This window comes from Littorina saxatilis, linkage group LG1 (assembly GCF_037325665.1).
Source record: "Littorina saxatilis isolate snail1 linkage group LG1, US_GU_Lsax_2.0, whole genome shotgun sequence".
NCBI classification, from domain to species: domain Eukaryota; kingdom Metazoa; phylum Mollusca; class Gastropoda; order Littorinimorpha; family Littorinidae; genus Littorina; species Littorina saxatilis.
Genome location: NC_090245.1, coordinates 50,040,969 through 50,052,397, shown reverse-complemented (window position 1 = coordinate 50,052,397; position 11,429 = coordinate 50,040,969). Strand labels below are relative to the sequence as shown.

Sequence of the window (11,429 nt, the reverse complement as noted above, 5' to 3'; positions counted from 1 at the left end):
TTAAGAAATCTGAGATACAACCGTATGACCAATACATATATTTTGGCGATATGATGTAGTGATGATGCAGAAAAATGAAATGACTGATATTTTGGAGCATTGGCTTCTGCTCTGTTTTTTAGTTTTATTCTTATTATTCTTTCCTTAATTGTTTCTATCTTTCGTTCCTTCCAACTCTCTTTTATTTCTTTTCTTTTTTCTTTTTTCTTCTCTATTTTCATTTTTAGTTTTCCTTTTCGGACATTTTTTAAGCTTCCTTCCTTTCTTCCTGTCTACCTTTCTTCCTACCTTTCTTTCTTTTTTCTTAAGCATGTCTGAATTCCTGCTTCATCTATTCTGACTACCGATTTGAACAGTGTTAATCACTATCTATGCTCGAATTTTGACGATGACTTACTATCTCGTCTTCCCCTGTTTCAGAATCTCTGATTCCGGCCGAGCCCAAAGAGAGCGTGGTGCAGGCCAAGCGACTCTTCGACGACGACTCGCATTCTCCTCTCACCAGCCACACCATGCACCCACACCCACACCCACACTCACACCCCCACGCCCACCATAGTCTGCACCCGCCTCAGCAACCTCCACCTTCCATGCAGCACCACCACCAGCACCATCACCGCCCCCCGCAACCCCACCATCAACACCACCAACAACACCCACAACACCACCACCAGCAGCAGCAACAACAACACTCGCCTCACGACACCGGCAACTTCTTAGGCATCAACTCCCCGTCGGTATCGCAGCCTTTCCCGGGAGGTCTGAGCTCGGCGGAGGCTGGAGGACTGAGTTCTCCTTTGGACAATGCCGCGGGCGGTGGCAAGCGACCCGACTCTTTGTGCTCCAACAGCAACGACTCCGGCCTCAGCGACGTCAACTGCAACTTCTCCTCAGCCGCTGAGGCTCAAGCAGCAGCGGCAGCAGCGGCGGCGGCGGCAGCGGCGGCAGGGCTAGACGGTTCCGCGCCCGGCGGGTTCAGACCCAAGATCTGGTCGCTGGCCCACGTGGCCACGTCCGACAACTCTCCTTCCCCTTACCTCACTTCCGGCGCGGCCACCAGCGCCCTCAGCTCGCGCATGGTCCCCGGGATGGTGACGTCACGAAGTCCCGGGATGGAGAACAAGCCCATGGGGATGTCGGCGTTGGGGATGGGTGGGCCAGGAGGCTGGAACCCCGGCCCCTCCTTGTACTCCGGGATCCCTTCCAGGCCCGGTTCCTTCGGGATGGGCTCCATGAACATGAACCCAACCCACAAGGGTTCGCTGTCCGCGCCCATGTTCTCGCACCCTGCGCTATCCGGGATGTCTTCTACTTCTTCAGGACTTCCTCCTCCTAGCAACGGAGGGTACACTCAGCTCTCCTCGTTCTACCCACAGTCCAAGTTGTCGGTCGATTGATGAAGTGCGTCGGTTTGGGTGGTTGTTGTTGTTGTTGTTGCTGCTGTAGGTTGTGTAGATTTGTCTTTTTTTCTGGGATGTTTATCTTGTGCATTTACTGGTTTTGACATGGAGTTGAAACTTTGTTTTCTTCATTTTGGTACGTGTAAATAGGAATGTATTGGGTGTGGAATATGAATCGTTGAGAACCTACTTTGCGTTCTGTTTGCGTGTGTCCGTAACAATTTAGTTTTTTTCCTATGAGTGCGTCGTGATAATGACTGCGTCATTATCATTGTCGCGATAACATGCCTCGTTTTTATTGTATTTTTGTCCGATTTTGTTGTTTGTTTGTTTGTTCGTTCGTCTGTTTGTTTCTTTGTTTTTTTGTTTGTTTTGGACAATAAGCATTTGCCCATAGTTTCAACTGAATACAGGTGTATTTCTGTTTGTTCGTTCGTTGTTTTTATGTTTCATTTGTTGATAAACACACTAAAGAACATAATTTTGTAGTGAACACATATCAAATATAACAATATCAGCGGAACCAACAATTAGGCGGACATTAGTTTGTTAAACTTCGTCTACACTAAAGCAGTGTTTATACTGAGAAGACTTTCCATTGTGAAGAACAGTGTGCAAATTCTTAAGAAGATGTTTTTTTTGTATTCAAAGAAAAAAACCGCCCCAACAACACAAACTGAATTTAAAATGGTTTATTTAATTCATAGACAAACAACGTTGAATTCCTTTCCTCCCTTTCAAAGTACATGTATGTTTTTTTTCATTCCCGTATCTAGCCTAAATAAGAAAATTGCGAACGACTACGCTGAGTTATGCATTGCGATGATATATTTTATGTTAGATGTTATTTGAATATTTCAAAATACAAATGCAAGTTCAAGAAAGGGTACGTTTCAAACATTATCGATTACATCTTTCTGTGAAAGGATTATACAACATTGGAGAGTTTGAGTCACTTGAAAATATACTAGTCATATCACCACCACCATCATCATTATTATAATCGTCATCGTTATTATCATCTTCATCGTCGTAGTCGTCGTCATCCGCGTCGTTATTATCGACATCATCGTTGACAGCCATACTCATAGAGGCGATAAAAGGGAATTTTTTAGCTTTAAGAGCTCTGAGTATGGTTTTCAACACTTGGTTAATGAAATTTGGTTAACAAAAAGTTATCGAAGTAAAAGGTGTCATTTTACAAAAAAAAAAGTGCAAATGTGAGATAGTTTGATTGATTGTTTTTACATTTAGTCAAGTTTTGACTAAATGTTTTAACATAGAGGGGGCATCGAGACGAGGGTCGTGGTGTATGTGTGTGTGTGTGTCTGTCTGTCTGTGCGTGTGTGTGTGTAGAGCGATTCAGACCAAACTACTGGACCGATCTTTATGAAATTTTACATGAGAGTTCCTGGGAATGATATCCCCGGATGTTTTTTCTTTTTTTCGATGAATACCTTTGATGACGTCATATCCGGCTTTTTAAAAGTTGAGGCGGCACTGTCACACACTCATTTTTCAATCAAATTGATTGAAATTTTGGCCAAGCAATCTTCGACAAAGGCCGGACTTCGGTATTGCATTTCAGCTTGGTGGTTTAAAAATTAATTATGACTTTGGTCATTAAAAATCTGAACATTGTAAAAAAAATATTTTTTTTATAAAACGATCCAAATTTACGTTCATCTTATTCTTCATCATTTTCTTATTCCAAAAACATATAAATATGTTATATTTGGATTAAAAACAAGCTCTGAAAATTAAAAATATAACAATTATGATCAAAATTAAATTTTCGAAATCAATTTAAAAACACTTTCATCTTATTCCTTGTCGGTTCCTGATTCCAAAAACATATAGATATGATATGTTTGGATTAAAGACACGCTCAGAAAGTTAAAACGAAGAGAGGTACAGAAAAGCGTGCTATCCTTCAGAGCGCAACTACTACCCCGCTCTTCTTGTCAATTTCACTGCCTTTGCCACGAGCGATTGACTGACGATGCTACGAGTATACGGTCTTGCTGAAAAATTGCATTGCGTTCAGTTTCATTCTATGAGTTCGACAGCTTGACTAAATGTTGTATTTTCACCTTACGCGACTTGTTTTTATATATCATACATAATTTGGTTTTATTTTATTCTAAAGCACGTTGACGAACACTTTATTTGTACGTATAGTGAGTATGTGCAAATGTTCTGATAAATTGATATAAATTATTTCCAGCACTATGTCATTTTGTTGTTACTTAGCGGATTATTCAGGTTAAAACTGATATCGCTAGTCTTTCAACCGCTACTGAAGAAAACTTCAGAACGTTCTGATCGTACATAGTGACTTGTGTACTCGTTTGTGAATATGCCTTCTGGTAAGGTGGTTGGGGGGGGGAGGGGGGGTAGGGGTACGTAGACTTCGGCTGGAAGTAGTGGTGGTGTAAGTACGTCCGTGTGCGTGAGTGTGTTCGTGTGTGTGTGTGTGTGTGTGTGTGTGTGTGTGTGTGTGTGTGTGTGTGTGTGTGTGTGTGTGTATGTGTGTTAGTGGGAGAGAGAGAGTGTGTGTATGTGTGTGTGTGTGTGTGTGTGTGTGTGTGTGTGTATGTGTGTGTGTGTGTGTGTAATCGTGTTTGTGTGTTTGTGAATGTGTGTGTCTGCGATTGCGTGTGTGCGTGTGTGTATGTGTGCATGTGCGTGTACACGGTGCGTGTGTAAAATCACAAGCAAATGAAAAAAACTATACAATTATAGTTTTGTTTATCTTTTCTTTTTTACAACTGAAATTATGGAAGTGTGGTAAAGTTCGCGCGAAATGTAATGCAGTCTTTATTGTAGACAACGTTGTTTGTGTACAAATCTTTGTGAATGAAAAGTAGTGTTGTACAATTCAAGCATCAATGAATAGTAGTAAATGTACTTGTATATTTGATGCATCAGTTGATTAACCAATACTCTGGATACATTTTGGATAATGATAAAGGCTGAGATTGTTTGTTAATGTTAGTCGATTTGAAGTTTTACTCTGTGCAAATCTGCGTATCGCATTCTGTTCAGTGTCGTTGTGGTGAATGGTTAATGAAGATTAACTTTCATTCTTGCTCTTAGAAACTACAGTGGTGGCAATAATGAGAATGATACAGTAATAGTAACCACAGCAACCTGATTAAAACAGTTGTGACAACAATTTGGCGGCTGGTGTGTGTGTGTGTTTTGTTAGTGAATGTAGTTTGAAAAAAAGCATGGACGTGCATGAAACGAACAACACTGCGATGCATGCTAAAAAAAAAAAAATTACAAACGAACTCAAAGATCTGAAAGAATAGGCTTGTTTGGAAGACCTTACTAACAGAACTTGAACTTGTGCGTTTGTGTTTGGAAAATTGTAATGGAGTATGTTTAAACCGTTTCTGTCATAACCACAGAAAATGTACCAAAGGCGGGAATCTATTAGAAACACAAACATCCGGATTTATTCTCACAAAGACACACACACACACACACACACACACACACACACACACACACGCACGCATGCACACGCACGCACACACACACACACACACACACACACACACACACACACACACACGTACACAAAAACACACACACACACACACCCGTACACACAAACACACGCATGCAAGCACCCACGCGCACACACACACACACACACACATACATACACACACACACACCCACACACACACACAAACACACACCAAATCATACACACACACACACACACACACACACAACCCCCCCCCCCCCACACACACACACACACACACATACACACACACATCTCACGACAAGTTATACACACAGAAACACGGGCAAGCCAGGCAGAGGCCTGACAGGGAGAACAACAAAGACCATCCCATGTAGAGGTGCACCCGAGTCATCCCGAGCGATTTCCGATACCTTGCCGGCGTCACCGAACCTCCAGCCCCTTGCTTCTTCTTCTTCTCAGTCTTACCCTTTTTCTCAGTCTTCGTCTTCTTCCCCCTCTCCCCAGAACCCTGAGTCAACGAGACCCAAGTGTAGTAAGCCCTTCAGAAGAACAGATGTTCTTCGGCGATCCGGTTACCTCCTCTTTGACAGAGTGAGGTGAAAGGGTCCAGGTCGTACTGTCAACGTCTCGCTCACCATCCCAAGCTGGGATTCACCTTGTATTACGTAAGAAACAAGACATGAGACGTTCTATTGAGCAATGCAATGCAAATGCACCCAAAAGTGTTCTCTGACTTTAAAAAAACCAAAAAACCTTTTTTTGAAGAAAGAAAAAGCAAAAACGTTCCAATATTCCCACAGCTCGATAAACCCATTGGGGGGGGGGGTGTGGAGGTGGGTGTGTGTGTGGAGGTGAGGCGGAGAATAGGTTATTTTATCTGCACGTGCTTTGCCCAGAGACAGCATGCAAATGACGCACATCTCGGTCACAGCAGAATGATGTTATTCCTCAAGCAAGGACAAACAAGCAGCCGTTGTGTAACTCTACTGTTTATCTAAACAAAGTCCAATGTTACAATGATTACAATGACAACAATAGCAACAACAGCTAGAACACGACCACAATAGAGACAACATCAAACAGGAGGTGTAACAGCAACAAGAGGTTATGCAAATTACCCATTGAAGATCCGAAGAAGTCGATTCTCCACAACTCTCCCGCTCTCCGAATCCTCACCATCTCGATCCGATTGGTTGTTGTTGTTGTTGTTGTTGTTGTTGTTGTTGTTGTTGTTGTTGTTGTTGTTGTTGTTGTTGTTGCAGTTGGTGGTGGTGGTGTTGGTGGTGGTGGTGGTGGTGGTGTTGGTGTTGTTGTTGTTGTTGTTGTTGTTGGAAGGATATGAACACAAGAATTCGAAGTAAGGAAGCCAGGAAACCTCAGCTTGAAAAGATGGAAACGCTAACCTCAACCATGATCGTGCAGTCTCATACATTTTGGCAATCTCTTGATATCAATAAATTCCTTTCCTACCTAAACCTTGTCAATTGGACAGGTCAAAAGTATGTGTTTAACTTATAATTGTATTCCATCAAAACAGTGACACTCGATTTGCAATACCGCAATACCCCTTCGTTAATGAGCTTGAGTTTGAGATTGTTCAGTAAGTCTTAGTTTAGAGCTTCCTGTGAAGTTATTGGCTCTCGGTCCTCTGTTCGTTCGTCCTTTGAAATGAACGTCCTCTACGGTTTATTTGGCCCATATGGGTACATGCAAAAGTGATTCTCTAAAGCGCCAACTGTAACGAACTCGAACCGTTCAAACCTTTAAAAGTTTCAATTCTTCTCTCCCCTCGCCAGCACGCTGATTAATAGTGTGAGAAAGAGACAGTGGTTTGGGATAAAAGACAGCGGCTAATTCACTCACCGAGACTGTCACGAGAACACGAGACTTGCTGCGAGAAGAAAAGCCCGGGCCAAGGGGAAAGTCATGTTCGTGTTAGACGCTTGTCTCCATCGACTTTTCGCTTCGAGTTTCGTCTCGTGGCGGGAAAACCTTGCTGCTTGACCCCGAAGAGCTAGTCAAGGAAGGCGCTGGACACGAACCGAGGTTGAGAACAAGTGTATACATAGAGGCCGCGTAAGCCTGAACAAGATTGTCAAGAGTTAAAGATACCTTCCTTCCCGTGTATACCCGTTCGCCGAGTACACCACCAACACATTCAAAATCAAATCAAATCAAGTCAAATTTATTTATTATCTCAATCTTAGAAAATATATTGGTGGCACATAAACGGAAGACTTAAACATTTTGATATAAAAATAAATGTACTGACAAATGTTTGATGTAACCAACAATCTCGCCGAATACAAATGTGACCCGTTCTCACAAAAGGGGGCCTAAGTCGGAATTTGGATATTTGGAGTTATGCATATCACTGGAAACTGCATTTAATAAGCTTTAATTTGATACCAAAAAGAAGTTTGTTTGAAAAAAATTGCGGAAGTTAAGTAAGTTACAACCGGACCATGTTCAAGGACGCCATTTTGAGAAAATCGCGATTTTTTTTCCTTCCCTAATTATAGTGTTGTGAGCGAATTAGTGTCTTTGAAGACATAATTAACACATTTAAATAATAAAACTCAACAAAATATTTCGGAATATGAAAGATTAGGGTATAAAGAGATCAGAAATGCAAACAAATGAAAATCACCCAAGTAGGCCCTCACTGCCTTTCCCAGCCGATAGCTCGGAACGGCTCGCTGGGACTTGGGCCCCCGTTTGTGAGAACGGGTCACAAATAATCTTTTCGTAAAAGATTCATTGAAACTGTTAAGGCTTTTACGTGGGACCAGAGCATCTCCCCGCCTGCCTGCTTCCTATACAGAGTGAGATTTTTCTCTTTTTTTTTGTGCTGAATTATTCTTGTAGATTGACATACACAGTCGTTTGCATCACTTCAGAGGATCTGCTGCGAGAAAGGCACATAGCAAAAATCAGCAGCTTGTCTACTTTTTATAACACAGTGGATTTTGTTTTTGTTTTTTTGCTTCATTAATTCTGTAGACATAGGATCTGTTACAAAATCCTTCCGCATAGCTTCATGCAAATAATCAGCAGCCTTTCTACTTAGTATATATAGAAAGTTGGTTTTTTATTTTTGCTGAATTAATTATGCATATTGATATAATTATATACAGCGGATCAGTTAGAGCTTTTGCAAGGGAGAAAAGCATCCTTCCGCGTGGCTACACACAAAACCTCAGCAACCTGTCTACTTCCTATGAAGTGCTAATTTTTTCTTCTTCTGAATACTCAAGTTTTTTTAAGATTAAAATACACGGTCGTCAACATCACCACAGCGGATCTGCTGAGGCTTTTACAATGGAAAATGACATTTCCCCGCATGCATACATGCCAAACCTTAGCAGCCTGTCTACTTCCTATGCATGCAGGGTTGGGGTTTTTCGGAAGTAATTTTGCAGATTGACATATTATAGGGTCGTTTTACCTCACCACAAGCGGTTCTGCTTACGATTTCACAACGGAGAAAGGCAACCTTTCGCATGCATACATATTCCAAAAACAACCAGCAGCCTGTCTGTTTCCCATGCAAAGTTGATTTTGGGGGGATGTTTTTTTGTGTGTGCTGAATTAATTCAAATTGACATATATATATATATGCGAAACGGCTTGGTGGTAAGATGCCGGCCTCCAAAGCGGAAGGTCGTGGGTTCGAACCCCGGCCGCGCCTGGTGGGTTAAGGTGGAGATGTTTGCGATCTCCCAGGTCAACTTATGTGCAGACCTGCTAGTGGCTTATCCCCCTTCGTGTGTACACAAAAGCACAAGACCAAGTGCGCACGGAAAAGATCCTGTAATCCATGTCAGAGTTCGGTGGGTTATAGAAACACGAAAATACCCAGCATGCTTCCTCCGAAAGCGGCGTATGGCTGCCTAAATGGCGGGGTAAAAACGCTCATACACGTAAAAATCCACTCGTGCAAAAACACGAGTGTACATGGGAGTTTCAGCCCACGAACGCAGAAGAAGAAGAAGTAAGAAAATGAATTCAGGAACAAAATGTCAATTTGCACATAAAGTTAACTGGGCTGCAGAGTGTGTTGAAGGTGTCAAGTGGACAGATGTTCTTATCCCACGTTCAAGTCTGGACAGGTGTGTGGCGATTGACAACATGGTTTATACACGGGAAGGAATGTAGCTTTAAGTGTGTGAAGTGCTGGGCTTATCGAGTTGTGTAGACAAACCACAAGAATTAAAGATGTCAGGCAGTTATGCTTGACTCTCAATACACAAGATTTGTCAAGGGAGGTAATTTGGTAACTCTCTGTGCAGACTGCCTGAGAAAGACATCTTCGTCGACAAAAAATATGATAAAATGTAGCGAATTAAAAGAAAAATGTGATCGAATAAAATATGATTAAACAAAATACAATCAAAATGATTCAAGGAAGCGAAATGAAATCGGATCAAGTCAAATAAAATAAAATCATGTCGAATGCAAAATGAATGAAACAAAATAACCACCAAAAAATCAATTGAAATAAAAAAAATTAAAAAACGTTTTGACCATGTGCAGACCTGCCATTCGATGTGCATTTTGGAAAGGGTTTCTCCCTCCAAACGGAGAAAGGATTCACATTCTTGAGCAATTGCTGCGAGTAAATATAGTAGGAAAAGCAATTTCTCTCACTCAGCAGTTTATTTAAATTTGAACGCTCTTATATTTACAACAATACAGAATAAAGTTGCTTGCACTATCTTTATGATTATGTTTGATGGCATTCATCAAACCATCATTTTAATAAAGACATTCAACCAGAACCTACAAAATAAACAGTAACCACACACACAAATCACGAATGAACACAGTGAGAGATGAAGGCTATAGTTCCTCGTTTGAAAACACAAAAGATACGCAAGATGGCCTCTCTGTATGGGGCACAAGTCACCAGTCGTCGGCTCTGTACTTCACCTTTTCAGGTTTTTTTTCAGTTTTTCAGTTTTCAATTGTCATCCGAGTTCTTCCACGTTTCTCATTGTCATCTGCATCAGAAAGAAAGTCCAACACCAAACCCGGCCTTCAAGGATAATACCCTTGATGATGCACTCGGATCAGACAGGAGCCACGAATCATCCATACAAATGAAAAACAGAGACCACTCCCAGGATCTGACTCACAATAAAACGAAACCCCTGTCATTTCTTTCCTTGTCTTCCAGACGGGTGCCGAAGCCCGGAAAACGCGAAGACAGGATGGTATTGTTTAAACAGTTCTCTGAACTATTGTAATTGATTGTCATCTTGTCGAAAGCTGCTACGTTGGCGTTGAGGGATGGATGTGGGTGAAAATGCATTCAGCTAAAAATGATTTTCATGAGCACGTGCAATCGTGAAATTGTCTGTGTGTGCACAAATGCAGGACATGCTTGCATAAACGTCAGCAAATTGTAACAGTTATGCACACACAAACACACAGCTACACATAGAAACACACCGGCACGGTTGGCCTAGTGGTAAGGCGTCCGCCCCGTGATCGGGAGGTCGTGGGTTCGAACCCCGGCCGGGTCATACCTAAGACTTTAAAATTGGCATATAGTGGCTGCTCCGCTTGACGTCTGGCATTATGGGGTTAGTGCTAGGACTGGTTGGTCCGGTGTCAGAATAATGTGACTGGGTGAGACATGAAGCCTGTGCTGCGACTTCTGTCTTGTGTGTGGCGCACGTTATATGTCAAAGCAGCACCGCCCTGATATGGCCCTTCGTGGTCGGCTGGGCGTTAAGCAAAACAAAGTCAAAGACAAAGAAACACAAAGACGCAGAAACATAGGCACACACACACACACACACACACACACACACACACACACACACAAACACACACACACATATATATATATATACACACACACACACACACACACACACACACACACAAGCAAACAGACAGCCACACACACAGACAAACATTCAGCCAAACAGACTCACATAACGCCAATCAAACACGACGCCACAATCTTCATCACAAACTCTTCACTTACATCACTCGAAACGATGTTTCTTTGGGGTTTTTTGTGTGTTTTTTTTTAAACTAAAAAAACAACGGATTTGCTTCCTCCCAAACACACTCCCGAAAGGAAACTACATTCACGATGTATGAAAGTACAAGGAACCGCGAGAAGAGGATCTTGCACTAGACATAGCCAAATATACATATATCTCCCGGAAGATCCGGCCCATTGTTGCCCTCCTACAAAAGACGAACAGGCAGACAAACACACAGACAGACAGGTAGACCGTCAGATAAGCAGACGGACAGACTGGCAAACAGACAATCAGACCCCCAGACAGACTAAAAAGACTGACAGACAGTCAGGCAGACATACAAAGAGACAGACAGACAGACAGGCAGACAGACAAGACAGACAGGCAGACAGATACAGAGACACACAGACACACAGACACACAGACACACAGACACACAGACATACGGACAGACAAATAGACAGACCCACAAACAAACAAAAAACAGACAGACAGGCAAACAGACAGACAGACCGACAGATA

General features: G+C 42.2%; 1 protein-coding gene across 1 annotated transcript in view; it reads left to right on the top strand.

Annotated features, from left to right (window-relative positions):
- The window catches only part of LOC138977487 (iroquois-class homeodomain protein irx-5-like), a 105,706-nt gene extending 101,128 nt beyond the window's left edge, over nucleotides 1-4,578 (top strand). The window contains exon 5 of the mRNA XM_070350363.1: nucleotides 421-4,578. Coding sequence (XP_070206464.1) covers nucleotides 421-1,397 — 977 coding nt within the window. The 3' untranslated portion in view covers nucleotides 1,398-4,578. The remainder of the gene's footprint in view (nucleotides 1-420) is intronic.
- The last annotated feature ends 6,851 nt before the right edge of the window (nucleotides 4,579-11,429 follow it).